Source organism: Ascaphus truei, chromosome 3 (assembly GCF_040206685.1).
Source record: "Ascaphus truei isolate aAscTru1 chromosome 3, aAscTru1.hap1, whole genome shotgun sequence".
NCBI lineage: Eukaryota > Metazoa > Chordata > Amphibia > Anura > Ascaphidae > Ascaphus > Ascaphus truei.
Window position 1 is genome coordinate 150,743,130 of NC_134485.1, and position 19,418 is coordinate 150,762,547.

The 19,418-nt window shown below is 49.6% G+C and overlaps 1 protein-coding gene across 1 annotated transcript in view; it reads right to left on the reverse strand.

The window, feature by feature from the left end:
- BRIP1 (BRCA1 interacting DNA helicase 1) overlaps positions 1 to 19,418 on the reverse strand; it is a 746,182-nt gene that overhangs the window by 593,781 nt on the left and 132,983 nt on the right. Inside the window, exon 5 of the mRNA XM_075593097.1 lies at positions 14,609 to 14,776. Coding sequence (XP_075449212.1) covers positions 14,609 to 14,776 — 168 coding nt within the window. The remainder of the gene's footprint in view (positions 1 to 14,608; positions 14,777 to 19,418) is intronic.

The following is a 19,418-nucleotide window of genomic DNA, read 5'->3' on the forward strand; positions in this document are numbered from 1 at the left end:
GCCATCTAGCGGCAGATGGTGGGAAGAGGAGAAGCCATGCTTTAGCCTTCAAGGAAAGAAGCTGAAGGGCGACACCTAGTGACAGTTAATTAAAAGCAGGAAAACACTCCAATGTTAATTAAAAGCGGGTAAAGTTAACAGAGGGGCCAAGTTTGACACATTCAGGGGAAGAAGGAGGGGGGGTTTGGCAGGAGAAGGGGGGGGGGGTGGAGGGCGGGGGGGATGGAGGGCAGGGGGTATGGAGGGGATAGGAGAGGAAGGAATAGCAAGGTGACAAGCAGGAAGCAGGAATGAAGGGAGGTTGCAGTTAGGGGCAAGAAGGTGAAAAGGAAGAGAGGCAGCAGTCGGAGGCATGGGAAAGGTCTGAACTTGAGAGACACAGTGAGACAGGCAGTTAAGTCCACAAAGGTTCTAGTTAATTAGGAATAGTAGATAAAAGTTTAGGTTTCAGAAATAGGACAGATTAAAAGTTTGTTGGGGGGTTTAGTATAAATATAAATAGACGGGTATTAATAAAAGAGAAGTAAGAAAGGTTTCTAGGATAGTTTAGTAAAGGGTTTATTTTAGAAATGATAGGTTGTTATATCACTTTATATATAAAAATAGTATAGTTAGGATAAGGTTGAAGGATAGATAAAAGGTAGTAATAGGAATAAAATGTATTGTGTTGGATTTAAGTGACGTTAGTAGTTACAAGAGAAGCTAGAGTTAGGTTAAGTAACGAAAGGTTAAAAGATGTATATATAGCGGGACTCATATCTAGGATATACCTGGAGGTAGTGTGTACGTCAAATGACAATGACACCAGACTTAGTTATCAAAAACGTTGGGAAATAGATTTGGACGAGACTTTAGAAGACGAATCTGGGATCAGATTCTGCTGGCGCTAGCAAAGAGCTCCATATGCACCACGTTACGGGAGAATGCATATAAAGTACTGATGAGGTGGTATCTGACCCCAACAAGATTAGCGAAGTTTGTCAAGGGATACTCCCCATTGTGTCCTAAACAATGTGGAGAACAGGCAGACTTGCTGCATATGCTGTGGAGCTGCACCAAAGTGGCCCCGCTTTGGGAAGACATTCGGACGTGGCTGCAGAGTATACTGGGCATCTCGGTTCCCTTTGACCCCCGGCTGTTCCTGCTTGGCTAAACGGATCGTAGCACAAATTAGTTGCGCACTTTGCAACAGCCACACGTGTGAGCTCGCAGCACTATGGAAGCAACCAGAAATACCCACGATTCCTAAGATTAGAAACAGAATTTGGTGCGTCTGCCGGATGGAACAGTTGACAAGTCTGGTCAACGACACCGGCACAAAATTTCTCCAAACATGGTCCCCTTGGTTAGGCAAAACAGATATCCCGGGGGTAGATGCCACTATTTGGCAATGATAGATATACGTGCATTCTCCTCTGACAAACCAGTTGAGACAGAAGATGACAGGACAGACTGGTAAGCCAACGCGGACAAGATAGGTCAGAGCTAGAAATGTAATAGAAGAAGTCGCTGATAACAGAGTTAACCAACCATGGATACAACCTATCCCCCCCCCTCCCTCCTTTTGTGTCAGAGTATAGGTGTGAGCCTTCGTAGTGAGTCAATTTTCCTTTTTTCTCCTACTCCCCTTTTATTTTCCTTTATGTGATGTCTTGTCGGCTCTGTTTTTCCTGAATTTACATGACTGTATAATTAAAAAAAAAAAAAAAAAAAAAAAAAAAAACGGGGATGGTGGGTTACACCAATGTAAGATACTGGGTTGGAAGATAATTTGCTGTATTTACCCGATTCCCAATAAAAATTTGATGTGGAAAAAAAAAAGATGTATATATAAGACTAAAACAGACAAAGATATAGTAGGAATTAAGATACAAGTTTAAACAAAGTTAGTAGATCCAAGTTAAAATAAATATGGTATTCATAAGACGCAGTAGAAAATCTTTGGATATCTGTTACTAGATGTGGGCATATACACAAATGTACACGGATGTTATCTATACATGTACTAAGCTGGCTAATTATAAGTATTATTGCTAGAGCATGTGCCCCGGGGGGTGATCCACCTCCGCGGTCTGTATGGGCTCCACATCACGCCGCACGGTTTTACATCGGGGGCTTGATGAGGACCCAGGCAAGTCCAGTGACTGGTTTACACCGGACCCAGGGACGACGGCCGGGTCGTCTTATGGGACTGGACCATTGCCTTGGGCAAGGGAGAGGAGCATAGCTGAACAAGCTCCCCTTCTTTCATTGCGGTGTGTTGTCAGTTCTAATTTTTATTTTATTTTTGCTTAATGAATCGATCCTGAAAACTTCGGAAACCCTGTCGTTGGTGGGTAAGGAACTGGATCGGTTCTTTAAGACAAATGATGGTAGTGTGCAAAAATATTCCACATTATGGGAAGTCCACAAAGTGACTATGAGTGGTTTCTTGATTGGCTTATAAGCTGCAAAAAAAAGGAAAGAAATGCCGCAATCACAAAACTACAGGCTGATTTGAAAACTCTCAACTCGCCATAAGCTCACCAAGAACCCCCAGATCCTTAAAGAACTACAGGACACGAGGGGCGTGTCTATGACGTCATCCAGGACAGTCGGGTAGAGGAAGAGCACCTGAGACCCTCCTGAATAAACCTACTTTTTAAGGAGTTTCAACCCGTCCAAAAACCTATAAAAAGCCCCTAAAAGGTTCCTAAACACGGCAGGATGGCTAATAAAGGGAAAAATCCCCCGACTCACGGAGGAGCCAACTTCTTCACCCCTGCAAAGCGGCCTGCAGAAGTGAGTGGAAAGAGGCAAGATGGCCCCCAGACTCCAGGCCCACGAGGCACACAAGGCCCCACGGAACCAGCACACCCCGCCGAGTCCCCCCCCACCCGCTGAGGGGGGAATCACGAAGGCATACTTGGAGGAACTACATGCCAAACTACAGCGCTCACTCCAAACCAACATCAAGGAGGCGGTGGCCGAAATCCGGCAGGATATCAATGGCCTCCAGGAGCGTACCACCACGCTAGAAGCCAGACTCGACGAGGCCCTACATCATCAGTCAGAGGCTGACGATGAAATCATCCGCTTGGGCCACGAAATCAACACCCTACGGGATGGCCTGGAAGACCAGGAAAACAGGGATCGCCGCCAGAACCTGCGCGTCCGCGGCATCCCTGAGGCAATCCCTGCCTGCGCACCTGAGGGCCTACCTGGTGGATTTTTTCCTTCTCCTTTGCCCGGACCTTGAGCCAAGAGACCTGGAGATTGACAGAGCGCATAGAGCTCTGGGGGCCACGCTCCGAGGACCCTAATCGCCGGCGGGACGCGATCGTGCGACTGCACAGCTACTCAACCAAAGACAAGCTGATCGGGCGCTAGCAGGGGGGAGAAACACGATCGCGTTCCGAGGCGAACAGCTACAGGTCTACAACGACCTTTCTAAACTAACCATAGATCGACGCAAGGCTCTTCGCCCCCTCACATTGCTCCTGAGAGAAAAAGGGATAACATACAAATGGGGATTCCCCTTCAAATTGGTGGTCCCCCACAAGGGCAAATACCTAACAATTAGGCACCCCGAGGACATGGCACCTTTCGCTAAAGCCCTGGGCCTCCCAGATGACCCCTTCCAACCTGCCCACTCAGCCGGTGACCGGCCCCGAGAGAGGGACGACATGCCTGTGAGGACCTCTGAGAGAATTGCGGGACAGAGGCAAATCCGGGAAAAATGAGGGACCGCACAGAACTACCCACAAATTCCAGCCGGCAGAATACCACCGTTCATCCCACAACAAATAAAAAAAGAAACAACCCCCAAAATGGCGCTGGGTATATCCTTACCTTCCCTCGTGGCCTTCCCTTCGACCCAGGGCTCACCGGAGATCTTGCAGCCAGCCCCTGAGACCTCAATGAGGACAATCCAGCTACAGGACGATGAGGAGCTGAATCCGGAGCCCCGCTGAGGAGCATGATCCCCGCCTGCCTGCACACCGACATCAACTCCGCAGTCTCCCAAGATGGCGGCCGGAGCGTCCATACCCCTCCTCGTGGTCCTTCTCCGATCCGCGGTCGCTCACCAAAATGGCGCCCGAGGAGGCCTCACACCAGCGAGTCGAGCCCCGCCGAGGTCGGAGGGGCGCCGACTGAAGTCATCGCGCTGCGCGATGGGTTCCCGCCGGCGACGGCTGCGATGCCTGAGCATAGCGGTGGCTGTGCCGTCGGGGCGTGATGACGCCACCCGGCGCAGACTGCTGGACCTCCCCGGCGGCATCCTCCGGAGGATCCCCTTATCACCCCCTTCTCTCTCCCGGACGGGGTTTCCTCAACGCTCCCCCCCCCCCTCGACCGGGGGGGCTGGGCCAAGGTGTATAGCCCTATTCAGGACACCCGATCCCCCTTCCCCCCCCCACCGCGAGAACCCAGGAAACGCGATCCAGAAACACAACGGATATACGCCGACAGCCAGGGTTTGTACCAGTTTGTACTAGTGCCCCGCACATGCCCCGTCCACCTCCCCCCATATGTCTCTGTCAGCAATGTCCCGCCTCCCCACAATAGCATGCCCAGCAAGAGGTCCCCCCAAACCCCTGCTCCCCCCCACCCCGAACCCCTGAGGACAAACCCTCCCAGCTGCCCCTTCAACCCCCCCCACCCCATCCACTCCAAGAGAGGGGCCACGTATTCCAGCCACAACCCAGCTACATCTACTGGAGAATAAAGTCACGTATACAACATTCTACTGACAGGACACAAAAGTCTGCACTAACTTAGTATTACCATACCCATTTTTCTATTAAGCCCCTCCCATTTCTATATTCAGCCACGCCCATTTTTAAGCCACTCCCACCGTTTTTAAGCCCCTCCCCTAACCCCCCCACTCAACCCTCTTCAACCCCCACCTCCGGACCCCCCCCTCTCCCCACCTACTCCCAACCCCTCCCTCCCCCTCCCTTCCACCCCCAACCCCCCTGGTCCCCCAACCACCCTCCCCCCCTGCTCCCCGATCCGGGAACAGCACCCCCCCTCTCATTCTAAAGTCCCCCTCGCCCCCCTTTCCCACCCCCTCCCCCTTTCCCACCCCCTCCCCCTAACATCCTCTCCTCACCCTCATTTGTTCCACTGCCCCCCCGGCCCTCCCGCCCCCCCCTTTTTTCTTTCCCCTCCAGCTGATCCGTATGCCTCTGCCTATTCGTCATTCATCTAACTGTAATGCAAAATGTTCTCACTACTTATGACTCATTGCCCAGGGTCACACTCTCCCCCCGCCCCTTCCCCCCACACCACCCCCCCTACCCCTGCCCCCCCCTCCCTGCCCCCCCCCTCCCTGCCCCCCCCCTCCCTGCCCCTGCCCCCCCCCTCCCTGCCCCTGCCCCCCCCCCTCCCTGCCCCTGCCCCCCCCCCCTCCCTGCCCCTGCCCCCCCCCCCTCCCTGCCCCTGCCCCCCCCCCCTCCCTGCCCCTGCCCCCCCCCCTCCCTGCCCCTGCCCCCCCCCCCCTCCCTGCCCCTGCCCCCCCCCCCTCCCTGCCCCTGCCCCCCCCCCCTCCCTGCCCCTGCCCCCCCCCTACCCTCCCCCGACCCCTTCGGACTGAACCACTCACCCCCGCGTCTGTTCGGCCGGACACGCTCACGCGGATTGGCCTGACAGACGCGGTACCCAGGTTTACCACACGAGGTCGCACAGCGTCTGTGCTATGGCAAATGTCGGTTGCCTCAACTGCTAAATGTAAATTACGTACAATATTCAATGTTTAAATGTATAAGCCTGTACCCCCCCCTACCCCCTATCCCTTCCTCCCCCCCTAATTATCCCCCCATCTGTCCGACGCTTTGCCCAGGTTTACCACAAAAGGTCACACAACACCTGTACTATGGCAAATGTTTGATGTCTATATTGTTAAATGTAAACTGTGTACACTGCGCAAGGATCAATGTTTAAGCCTGCACCCCCCCCCCTCCCCTTTCCCTCTCAACCCCCCTTCCCCCCCTCACCCCCCCCCTCCCCCCAGACTCCCCCTCCCCCACCGCCCCCCAGTCCGCTTCCCTTCCCCTATGATCAATCTCCCCCCCACCCCATCCTCCCCCACCCACGGTTCGTCCTCCTGTAAAATCACAGGTGACCACCGCCGTTCCAAGGAAGCCTAGGAGTGGACCGCTTCAGCTCAGTAGTGTATGTAACCACTCTGTCAAGCATTGTATACACACAGCCTATCTAATACGAGGTACAATGTTGGTATTGAATGCTATGCTTAGGATATGTCAGAACTGCTCTCCCCCCCTTCTGCCCCTTATCTTCCCCCCCAACCCCCTCCCGTATCACCCCCCTTTTTTCCTCCCACACCCTCCACTCCACCCCCCCACCCTCCTCTCTTCCCCCTCTTCTCACACCAAGGACCACTCCATGGAGGGGACGCACCCGAACCTCACCGCCCCGGGAGGGCCCAAGAGACCTCAGGCTCATTCAACACTTATAGACACCCACCCGAGAGGTCAAGGTACACTATATGAGCGCCTGTACACACAGTACAGAAGCCAGGAACACATTAATCGGACTCCTCCCAGAAGCGGTCCCCTACCCAGCCTAACCCTGAACCCCCCACCCACTCACCTCCCCCCCACCGCCCACCCCTAGAACTGAGCAGCCCAGCGCCTGCCCACTCCCCACATTGCCCATACAGGAGAGAAATCCAATCTTCTAGGACTCCCACGGTCTGCATGTTTTGGCTGTAACTCCCAATAGCTAAGGGTCTCTACTCGGCCCACCCTTACTGGAGACAGTCGTCGGACCCGCCCCCCTAGGGTCTTAAACCACCCCAACCGGTCTTTAAACCAGATCGGTTTCAAACTTTACAGACCCCAATAGGGTCTACCTTCTCTCTTTTCTACATCCGCTGATCCTATCCCAGCGGTTCCCCTCCCACCCTACCCCCTGTCCCACTTGGCTGTCCAGCTACCATCTTAACTTAAAGTTTACAATTAGTCTGCGTCCATCCCAAGCAGAATGTCACGCCAACAAGCTCTAAAGTTTACTTCCCTAAATGTCAAGGGCCTCCACAACACCAGAAAAAGACGCCTGGCCCTACAGGAACTTAAGAGGTTGGGAGGCGATGTTGTTTTCCTCCAGGAGACACACTTCACATCTCGGGAGCCGCCTAAAACATTCCAGCATGTGTATCCGATGAGCTACTTTGCCTCATATAGTTGTAAACGCAGAGGGGTCGCCATTCTGATTCGTCAGGGCACCCCATTTAATCTTGCTAAAATCCAGGCAGATCCAGAGGGAAGATTTATTGTGGTCTACGGTTCGCTCTCAGGCTCGGCAATCGCCCTTATTAACCTATATGCCCCAAACGAGAACCAGACAGATTTCTTAAAAACAGTTCTGGCAGAAATTGACCCCCAATACCTATCATCGCTACTTATTGCAGGCGATCTAAATATGGCTCTCAACCCTAAAGAAGATAAATCGAGCCTCCCAGGGCGACAACACTCCACCCAGACACAAAGACTGGGGAAAAAATTCAAGGACATAATGGGGGACTTCTCACTCTTAGACATTTGGAGAACACAACACCAGGGGCAAAGGGATTATACCTTTTACTCGGCCCCTCACCAGACATATTCCCGTATAGACTACTTTCTTGCGACCAAGAACATCCTAGAAGCCGCCCTAGATACTGACATCGGCCCAATCACGTGGTCAGATCATGCTCCCATCACCCTGACCCTATCCATTCCATTCGTGAAAACAACCTCGTATTCCTGGAGACTGAACGACTCCCTACTGAATCACTCGGAGACAGTACGGGAGATCAAAAAATCCCTTAAGGAATATTTCCGGATAAATATAGGCACTGTTGCCTCTCCAGCGAGCCTGTGGGAAGCCCATAAGGCGACAATCAGAGGACATTTCATCTCGATTGCCTCCCATAGGAAAAAAACTAAACTTAAACAAACCAAAGAGCTAACAGACAAAATAATAAGTTTAGAACAACAGCATAAAAATAACCCTTCCCGGAAAATTTATAAACAGTTGACTTCTACCAGAAGCAACTTAAGAATAATTCAAATGGACAGTGTCGAAAAAGCTCTTAAATGGACGGGTCAGAGGTATTACGATAAAGGGAACAAGGCCGACAGACTTCTTGCTAGCAAGTTACGAGGCATACACAAAAGATCGCAAATAACGGCGATCCGGAATAGTGCTGGTGAACTCCAATACAATGAAAAAAAAATTGCAGAGGAATTCACTAAATTTTACTCTAAATTATATAACCTAAGGGCTCACTCTGCTAGCCCAGACCCGAAGGCGCTATCGGCTACCATTGATTATCTAGCTGACTGCGACCTCCCCTCATTAACAGAGGAGGAACTCCTTCTTCTGAACGCCAAAATAACGGCGGAAGAACTAGAATGGGCCGTTAAGGCCTCCAAAATTTCTAAAGCACCGGGCCCTGATGGTTTCACGAATGCCTACTATAAGAAGTTTCTCCCCATTCTGTCCACCCACCTTTTACAATTGTTCAACTCATTTTTAGAAGGATGTCCTATCCCATCTTCAATGTCGTCCGCCAATTTGGCCATAATCCTCAAAGAAGGGAAGGACCCCACACAATGCGGTAGCTATAGACCAATCTCACTGTTGAACAATGATCTAAAACTATACAGTAAAATATTGGCGAACAGACTTAATCCAATACTCCCGAGACTAGTACATATGGACCAGGTCGGGTTTGTCCTGGGCCGTCAGGCCTCAGACAATACCCGTAAAATCATTAACCTTGTTGACCAGGCCCACCTTACAGACTCACAAGCTATGTTACTAAGCTTAGACGCAGAGAAGGCATTTGACAGAATTGACTGGCTGTTCCTAGACCAAACATTAAAAAAATTCGGATTCAGGGACTCCTTTCTTACGGGTGTCCAGGCGCTCTACCAAACACCATCCGCCTCAGTTAGACTATCGGGTGGAGGAGCGGAACAAATCCACATTCGAAATGGTACCCGACAGGGTTGCCCCCTCTCCCCTCTCCTCTTCGCTCTCACGATTGAACCACTGGCGGCCAAAATAAGACAAAACCCAAACATCCAGGGTATACCTATGGCCACTGAACAATACAAAATTTCCCTATTCGCTGACGATATTATCCTGACCTTGACCAGACCCCTAACTTCCCTCCCCAACCTTCAGATGGAACTGACGGAGTTTGGAAAGGTATCAGGATATAAAATAAATAGCGACAAATCTGAGGCCCTAAATATTAGTCTTCCCGACCCCATAATCAAACTCCTCAAACTAAATTTCAGCTACCGATGGTGCCCCTCATGCATTAAGTATCTGGGAATTAATGTATCTAGGCACTATCGGGACCTATATAGGGATAACTACCCGAAACTATGGGATCAGATCAAAAGGGATCTAGATCGGTGGGAAGGTTATCAGATCTCATGGATTGGGAGGATGATCTCTACCAAAATGAATATACTCCCAAGAATGTTGTACCTATTCCAGACGCTCCCAATCCAGGTCCCGGCCGCCGATCTAAAATATATACAGAATAGACTACTCCACTTCATTTGGCAGGGTAAGAGACCCAGGGTAGCCAGATCAGTCCTGATGACCACAAGATCCAGAGGAGGGATGGGGGTGCCTGACCTATATAAATATTACCTAGCTGCTCAGCTCAGGCAGGTAGTAATGTGGAACTCAGACCCGACCCGATGTTGCTGGGTGGGAATGGAAACTCGGGTGTGCCAAACGGCCTTCTCTGCAAGCCTGCCTCTGGAGCCTGAACAGAGGAGATGGCCACTTACACAATCTTCAGCTACAGGCCTCACGATTCACGTGGGATACCTGGTCCAGTTGCAAACTTAAATTTAACCTCACATCCACAAACTCACAACTCACCCCCTTTGTTAATAACCCTAAATTCCCTCCAGGATGCGGATCTAAGCTGTTCGCCCACTTTCACACACGGGGTATAGAGGCGATTGCCGACGTACTGAGCCTAGGGAAGCTCCTGAGCCACCAAGAACTGAGGAACAAATTTAAAATTACAAAATTGGACACCTTTAAATATCTACAAATTAGAAACTTTGTCAGAACTACGTGCCCTCATCCAGAATACCCCACTCTCACGACGTTTGAACTCTTGTGTGAGGACAAGTCCTACCAGAAGGGACTCATCTCAGATATTTACAATATCCTAATGCGCTCAACGTCCCCTACACAGCACGACTACATGCTGCGATGGTCAGCTGACCTTAACGTCGATATAGAAAGAGAGACTTGGGAGGAAATCTGGCAGGCAGCCTCAGAAACTTCCCTTTGCACCACAATTAAGGAAAACATCTATAAGATCATGTTTGGCTGGTATCTTACCCCAGCACGATTAAACCAGATCTACCCTCTGGCATCAGACCAATGTTGGAGAGGCTGTGGTAATAGAGGGGACATGGCCCACATCTGGTGGACCTGTCCAGAAATTGTGAAATACTGGGCCAAGGTCCAAATTCTTATAAAAGAGGTCACAGGCCTAGAAATTCCTATTGAACCACTGACCTTCCTGTTGGCAGCACCCATGCCGAATATAGTTCGGCCCACCAGGAAATTAATATCCTTCATTCTCACTGCGGCGAGATGCTGTATTGCGGCCTCCTGGAGGAAAACAGCTACGCCAGCGCTCAATACAATAAAGAAAAGGATTGGGGAAGTAATGACTATGGAAAGGCTCACAGCCAACATCAGACAAAAAAACCCTGCCTTTGAGGATATCTGGGAACCCTGGTTCCACTATACCAGCGCGCCCCGACCAACCCAGGGAGGTGGGAGACTAACTCCCCCCCCATAAGAAAAAATCAGTACGAACCTCACCAGCCACACCCCATCAGCCCTGTAGGACGACAATACCCTCCCCCCTCTCTTCCCCCCACCCCCTCAACCACCCCACCACCCTCCCTCCTTACCTTCTCTCTATGAAGGCTCCCTCCCCTTTTTTCATGGACAACTTAGGTTGCCCTTCTTTCCCCCCCTTTTAAAAAAAAAAATATATATGTTTTGGAAAATGTTAGGCTACACAATTTGTCAGAAATGTTGTATTCTCTAAAAATGCCTAATAAAAACATTGAAAAAAAAAAAAAAAAAGAACTACAGGACACAAGGATTAAATTAAATCTTGTGTTGACCTCCCAGGCAGAGAAAGCACTGAGCTCGTCAAGGAGGAAATATTACGAGAGGGCAAACAGACCAGATACCATGATGGCAACTAAATTGAGAAATCCTCAAATGAATTATAATATACAGGGGATACGCTCCTGCATAGGGTCAGTTACAGCTAACCCTAAACAAATTGTAGAGGAATTTAAGAGCTTCTATGAGGTACTGTACAACGGTGAGAAAGTAGTAGGGAACCGTAAAACAGAGAAAGCATGTAGAGAGTTTCTCGATTCCTCGAATCTACCAAGATTGGGGGATTTGGAGAGAGGTGATGGATGCAAATTTTACTACAGAGGAATTAACACAGGTGGTCAAGGAACTGAAAACATCTAAGGCCCCGGGGCCGGATGGTTTCTTGAACCTTTACTATAAGAAATTCCTGAAGCTACTGGCCCCTGCCTCCTTAAGATGTTCAATGCGGTCCTTGATGGAGAACCTTTCCCGGAACAAATGCTCCAAGCGTCTATCTCTGTAATTCACAAATCAGGCAAAGATCCTCTGAATTGTAAGAGTTACAGACCAATCTCGCTAATTAATTCGGATATTAAAATTTACGCTAAATTAATGGCCAACAGATTAAGTCGCATCCTGCCTAGGCTCATACATCCAGATCAGTTTTATCAAGGATCGGCAAGCAGCTGATAACATCCGACGAATCATTGAACTAATAGAGATAGCCAATATTAACAAAGTAGAAGGTATGCTGTTGAGCCTAGACGAGGAAAAAGCTTTCGACAGGATCGACTGGTCATATCTAAAAGCCACGCTTGGGGCCTTTGGGTTTGGGGACAAGGTGAGGAACGCAATCATAGCCTTGTATACGAGCCCGGCAGCTAGAGTAATACATCAAGGCTTCCCATCTGAGCTGTTTCAGATTAAGAGTGGGACGAGACAAGGATGCCCTCTTTCACCCCTGATGTTTGCCCTATGCGTAGAACCGCTGGCTGCACAAATTCAGTCCAATTCAAATATTGTGGGCATAGACATCCACTCACAAACACACAAAATAGCGCTTTATGCGGATGACATTATGTTAGCCATTACTAAACCCCTCACCTCCTTGCCGAATCTACTGGACTTGCTGGATAACTTTGGACGAATCTCAGGCTTTAAGATAAATCAGGCCAAATCTGAAGCCCTAAACATTAACCTACCCAAACCTATGGAAAAACTAATTGAACTCAATTTTAATTTTAATTGGCAAACCAAAAATATTACATATCTCGGCGTCCGCCTTACTAAGGAGTATAAGAATCTCTATGAGGCAAATTTCCCCGGACTGATTCAGACATTGAAAACAGATCTTCGGAGATTGGGATCATATAAAATATCATGGATTGGGAGGATATATAGCCTCAAGATGAACTTGCTCCCACGCATTCTACAGTATATATCTCTTTCAAACATTACCAATACCCATAAAAGTGCGTGAGATCGGCTCACTCCAATCCGCGATGTCCGAATTCGTCTGGGGAGGTAAAAGACTGAGAGTAAACAAGACAATTATGAAAAAATCCACCCTGACGGGAGGCCTAGCAGTACCTTGTCTGTTATCCTACTACAAGGCGGCACAATTATGTCAAATTATTCAGTGGCAGAGAGACCCAGCATTGAAAAGATGGGTTGCCCTGGAACGTAGTTGCTGCTCCCCACTGGAGTTAAGTAACATGATCTGGCTCCCCAAAATAGCGCTCAAAGCAATGAAAAAGCCGCTTTCCTCAGTGACCAACTGTTTCTTGATATGGGAGAGATGTAAGTTTAAACACACACTGACCACTAGAAATTCCGCAGTGACCCCCTGTGGGGGATCCCGGACTTCACTCCGGGCCTGGATAGAGCTAACTTCACAATTTGGCAGCAGAGAGGCCTTAATAACTTTCGAGATCTGGAGGGGACTAGAAGCATTAAAACATTTGACCAAATCAAAGCAGACAAAGAAATCCCTAACGCTGGATTCTTTAGATTTCTTCAGATCCGCGCGTTTTATAACAAAATCGCCCCCTTTCCCCCACTGACTTCATTTGAAAGGCTCTGTATTGTTAAATCCGATACGAAGGGACTCATATCGCAGATGTACAGAGAAGTGGTCGGTTCTGCCTCAGGGAATAGCCCCAAACTAAAAAATATGAGACAATGGGAGACGTATCTAGGAGAGGAAATAGATGAGGAAAGCTGGACAAAAATAGTCACGGCCGCCGCCAAGTCCTCGATATGCACAACATTAAAGGAGAACGCATATAAAGTCCTGATGAGGTGGTCCCTGACCCCATTCAAATTATCGAAATTTATACCATTGTGCCCGCGACTATGTGGAGAAACAGCAAATCTGTTACACATGCTGTGGTCTTGCCCTCGCATCACTCCACTATGGGAGGAAATTAGAAATTGGGTACAGAGAATATTTGATCTCGAAATTCCCCCGGATCCATGGTTGTTCTTATTGAATAGGCCATTGCCGGGAATCACTAAAACAGCTAACAGGTTGATTGCACATTTTGCAACTGCTACGAGATGCAAGATTGCAGCATTGTGGAAACAATCCGAAATTCCAAATATCCCAAAAATTCAGAACAGAATTTGGTTTGTGTGTAAAATGGAAAAATTAACAAGCTTAGTTAATGACTCAGGGAAAAATTATCTAAAAGTCTGGACGCTGTGGTTGGCCCAGACAGACATCCTCGGGGTTGAGGTATCCACAATTTGGCATTAATTGAAATAGATGCGTTCTCCTTTGACCTGGATAGGCCAAATCACGAAGAATCTTAGAGTCAAAGATGGGAAGTCGGGAATCCGGAATATGGCTCTGACTTGAAACCTCCTCGGAGAAGAGGTCGAGATTGCAGTCAGCTCCCCCCCCCCCCCCCCATCTCCTATTATTTAGTTATTCTAAAATAATTTTATTATTATTTTATTAATATCTGTCTGTTTGTTCATTTGCGGTTTGTTCTGGTCTACTGAATGTCGGTATACGTGAAATCGATATGTGCTTGATAAGGTTCAAGGAATGTACAATGCCTACAATGTTAAAAGAAATGATATGAGAATACTCGAAAGAGGGGACCCCCTGGGGTTATCCTCATGGACTCATTGTATTTTTGTTCTGGAAAAAAATTAATAAAATCAAAGTTTAAAAAAAAAAAAAGAAAGTATTTAGTTTGCACTGAATATCTTCAGCCTTAGTTTTGTGCCTGAAAAAAAACCAGATTTGTTATATTTTTCCAATAGATCGACACATGCAGTTCTGAATTTTAAATATATTTTGTTATCCCAAGTTAAAAGAGTAATAGGAATATGTAACGTAATTGTTTAACAATCTCTCCCAACCACATGGTATTGCATTTTCGTAAGTCTCCCAATAAAAAAATTGTCATTTTCAGAATTGCTGAACGCCATGTCATGCGGTTACCATTGCTGGTTGGGGACACTTCATCAGAAGCTGAAACTTTATCATGCAACAAGGAGCAGGAGGACGAAACTTCATTGTCAGTCCTTGAATGGCATGTGCAGCAACATGGCAGTGCCGTTTCTGTATTTTTCAATTCTTTTTCACTGGTTTGCTCAACTATTGGCTTACCTAAAAAAAAAAAAGACAACGCCCGTCATTTTTGTTAAATAAATATTTAAACATCTGCTTCTTTCCAAAAAGGATCACTAGCATCTACAATGCTATACCGGTGAGAAAAATATAGCAATAAGTACTTGGTGTTCAGCATTGCAGTTTGTAATGTAACCACCTGTGCACCCACAAAAAAAGTGACATCCTTTCCGTTCATGACTTGACGGAAGTTTTAAAGGGCAGAAAAGCGACTGTATGATGTCAGATGTTTCCGAAAAGGTCTTGAATTCTAGCATGTGTTGGATCTGTTCAATTCAAGATTAAGTCAAATTTCCCACAATGTAATTAACAATTTGAGGATGCAAAGCCTTCTCTTTCTATGGTAAACCTGTACATGCAATCCCCAAGGCTGTAATAAACCAACTTGTGTAATTTCTCGGGAGAAAATGGAACAAATCTGCAAAGTTAAAGTAGCCAAAAAAAAAATGTGCTCCTCAGCACAGGAAACCGTATTTCCAGATCAGGAGATGTAGTACTTACCAGTTCTCACTGTGCAGAAACATAATTTGTTAAGTGTATTCCTAACTCGGCAAACCGCTTTTATACTATCTTACTATATAAAATTGAAAGCACTGTATGCCTGTCTGGATGTCTGGATGTCTGGTGTCCCTAGGGGAAATCTCATTGGTCCCTTGGGCCGCCCCCGCACACCTCTCATTGGCCTGAGGCGGAGTGACGGGCCAAAGGACACACAGGGACACACACACACACACACACACACACACACACACCTCTCTCTCTGTCCTCTCCCCCCCCATCACACTCACCTCCCTCTCCACTCACCTCCCTCCACCTCCCGCTCAACTCCCTCCCCGGCGCGGGGACAGGCATTGGGCAGGGCAACCTGCCGCTCCCTCCACTCACCTCCCGCTCCACTCACCTCCCCAGCGCAGGGACAGGCAGTGGGCAGGGCAGCCTGCCGCTGCCTCCACTCACCTCCCGCTCCCTCCACTCACCTCCCGCTCCACTCACCTCCCCGGCGCGGGGACAGGCAGTGGGCAGGGCAGCCTGCCGCTGCCTCCACTCACCTCCCGCTTCACTCACCTCCCCGGCGCGGGGACAGGCAGTGGGCAGGGCAGCCTGCCGCTGCCTCCACTCACCTCCCGCTCCCTCCACTCACCTCTCTCCCGCTCACCTCCCTGGCGCGGGGACAGGCATTGGCCAGGGCAGCCTACCGCTGCCACGCGGCACCTAAGATGGCGGCGGACGCAAGGACCCCCTTCCTCCCTCGCGGACTAACTAACATGGCGGCGGCCAGAAGGAGAGGTGTGTGTGTGTGTGTGTGTGTGTGTGTGTGTCTGTGTGTGTGTTACACTGTGTCTCAGACACTGTAGAGTGGGGACCGGAGCTATACATGGGGGGGGGGGGGTCAGGAGCGGAGAAAGATACAGGGGGAGTGGAGAGGAGGGACCCGTCAATTTAAAGCAAACCAACCCCCCTCCTGTCCACTGCCCCCCCTCCTGTCCACTGTCACCCCCCCTCCTGTCCACTCTCCCCCCTCCTGTCCACTGTCACCCCCTCCTCCTGTCCACTGTCACCCCCCTCCTGTCCACTTTCACCCCCCCCCTGTCCACTGTCCCCCCCCTGTCCACTGTCACCCCCCTCCCATCCACTCCCCCCCCTCCTGTCCACTCTCCCCCCCCTCCCATCCCCTCCTGTCCACTGTCCTTTCCACTGTCCCCCCCCCCCCGGCCACTGTCCCCCCCCCCCCTGTCCACTGTCCCCCCCCTCCCCTCCTTTTCCCCCGTCCCCCCCTCCCCTCCTTTTCCCCCGTCCCCCCCTCCCCTCCTTTCCCCCCCCCTCCTTCCCCCCCCCCCCTCTCCTCCCCCCTTTTCCTAGCGCTAAATGTAACTCACGGGCTACGCCGGGTCTCTCAGCTAGTTTGTTTATAAATGTCCCCCAGTGTATAATGGTCCTAGACAGTCAGACTATCTTAATGTAGAGAATTTGCTTTTTTGCCTTTTTGTAATGTATGTACATCTTTATGTATATAGCTCCATTAATGTACATGGCGCTTCACAGCAGTAATACATGTGACAATTATATAAATAACAAATAATACAAATAACACATAATGGGAAGAAGTGTTCAGACATAAAAGTTACATTTAGGAAAAGGAGTCCCTGCCCCTAAGAGCTTACAATATAATTGGCAAGTAGGAGGAACATACAGAGACAGTAGGAAGGTGTTCTGGTAAGTGTGTCTGTATGAGGTGTAAAGTATCAGCCACGGAGCTACTGCTGCGGCACAGTTTATTCGAGCATTTGCCCGTTCTGTGCCGCAGCAGTAGCCTGGCGCGCGCCCGAGAGTGACGGGCGCGCGCCGAAGCAGCGGAAGAGCGCCCTCCGATCGGGGCGCTCTCCCTACCGCTGCCGGGTCCGCCGGGTCCCCCGGAACCCCCTGCCGCTGTCCCGCGATCGCGGGACACCAGGGCTCCCTCGGGGAGCCCCTGGACGCGCGTGCAGGGGGCGCACGCTCCCGAAGACGCGTGACCGCGCGTCTATGACGCGCGGCACGCCGAGGGGCGGCCACTAGCAAGCCGGGAAATCTCCCGGCTTGCGGATCTGGCCGCAGTGTAATAAACTGTGTCGCCAGTGTACACACATGCTTCGTTAAAGAGGTGTGTTTTAAGGTGGGTAGAGAGGGTGCTATCGGATATTGAGGGAAAGGGCATTCCAGAAATGTAGGGCAGTCAGTGAGAAAGGTTTAAGGCGGAAGAGGGCTTTAGACAAAAGGGGTAGAGAGAAGACATCCTTGAGCACAACCAGGGCCTGTAACTCGGGAAACAGGGGGGCCCGGACCTGAAATCAATGCGGTTCAGCTCCGGAAACCCCCTGCTACAATAATATGTTATTAAAATAAAATAATAGCCCCGCGATCACCTGATAGAGGCATGTAGATAGAATGACTGATTCAGTCACTCTCTTACTGCGCGTCTCTTACAGACAGGTGGAACCGATAGTATTCACACAGCATGAGTCCCAAACAGAGGGACCCCTGCTATGATAATCCGATGGTCCACTACAGCCTGCTTTGGAGGTGTTAGCAAAAGAGACACTGAAAGTATGATGGGAGAGGTAAGAGGAGATCCAGGATAGAGCTTTGTTCCGAATACCAAGAGTATGGAGAATGTGGAGGAGAAGAGGGTGGTGCACGGTGTCAAATGCTGCAGAGAGGTCGAGTAATATGAGCAGAGAGTAATGACCTCTGTCTTTGGCAGCATGGAGGTCGTCGGTTATTTTAGTGAGGGCTGTTTCAGTAGAGTGAGCAGTGCGGAAGCCAGATTGTAGAGGGTCTAGTAGAGAATAGGTGTTGAGAAAGTGTAGCAATCGAGAGAATACAAGTAAGTTCAAGGAGTTTGGAGGCAAAAGGCAGGAGGGAGACAGGTCGATAGTTAGAAGGACAAGTAGGGTCAAGCTTGCTGTTTTTGAGCAATGGTATCACGGTTGCATGTTTGAAGGAGGATGGAAAAGTACCAGAGTAGAGGGAAGAGTTAAAGATCTGTGTGAGCATAGGGACTATAGAAGGAGCAAGAGGTTTTAGGAGGTGGGGAGGAATGGGATCAAGAGGGCAGGTGGTAGAGGTAGAAGAGGAGATCAGCAGTGACACATCCTCCTCCGAGATAGCAGAAAAAGAGCACAGAAAGGCAGGAGGAGAGTTAGGAAGCGGTGTGGGATGGGAGGAGGCAACAGATGGGATGTTCTGATGTAGGGATTCAACCTTTTCCTTAAAAAAGTCAGCAAAGTCCTGAGGTGAGATGGAGGAAGAAGAGGAGGCAGCCAAGGGTGGTCTGAGTAGAGAGTCAAAGACAGAAAAGAGTCAACGTGGGTTAGACTTGTGCGTGTTGATTAGTGATGAAAAGTAGGTTTGTTTAGCCTGAGAGAGGGCAGAGTTGAAACAGGACAGCATAAATTTGTAGTGAAGGAAGTCTGCAAGCGTATGAGATTTCCTCCAGAGGCGTTCAGAGGAGCGAGTGGAGGAACGCAGCCTGCGTATGTTGGAATTTAGCTAGGGTCTGGGATTAGAAGGGCGAGGACGGCAGAGAGAATGCGGGGCATGTAGGTCAAGAGAGGAGGATAAGGCAGAGTTGTAGTTCCTGACCAAGTTGTCAGGGTCTGAAGTAGAACTGAGAGGGGAGAGGGAGGAGCGTAAAGAGGAATCAAAAGCTGGTAGGTTAATAGAGCGCAGGTTTCTGCAAAAACAAGGGCTAGATGAAGATGAGAGGGGAAGAAGCGTGATAGAGAAAATGAGATGAGGTGATGGTCACAGAGAGGAAAAGGAGAAATGGAGAAATCGGTGAGAGAAAAGTTTTTAGTGAAAACCAGGTCTAGGTAGTGGCCATCTTTGTGGGTGCTGGCTGCAGTCCACTGTTGAAGGCCAAAAGAAGAGGTTAGAGAGAGAAAGCAGGAGGCCCAAGGAAGAGAAGGGTCATCAATGTGGCAGTTGAAGTCCCCAAAGAGAAGAACAAGGGAGTCTGAGGAGAAAAAGAAAGAGAGCCAGGATTCAAAATGAGAGAAAGGCAGGAGGGGGATGAGTAGAGGTAGGTGGGCGAAAGATGACCGCCACGTGGATAGGGAGAGGAGAGAAGATCTGGACTTTT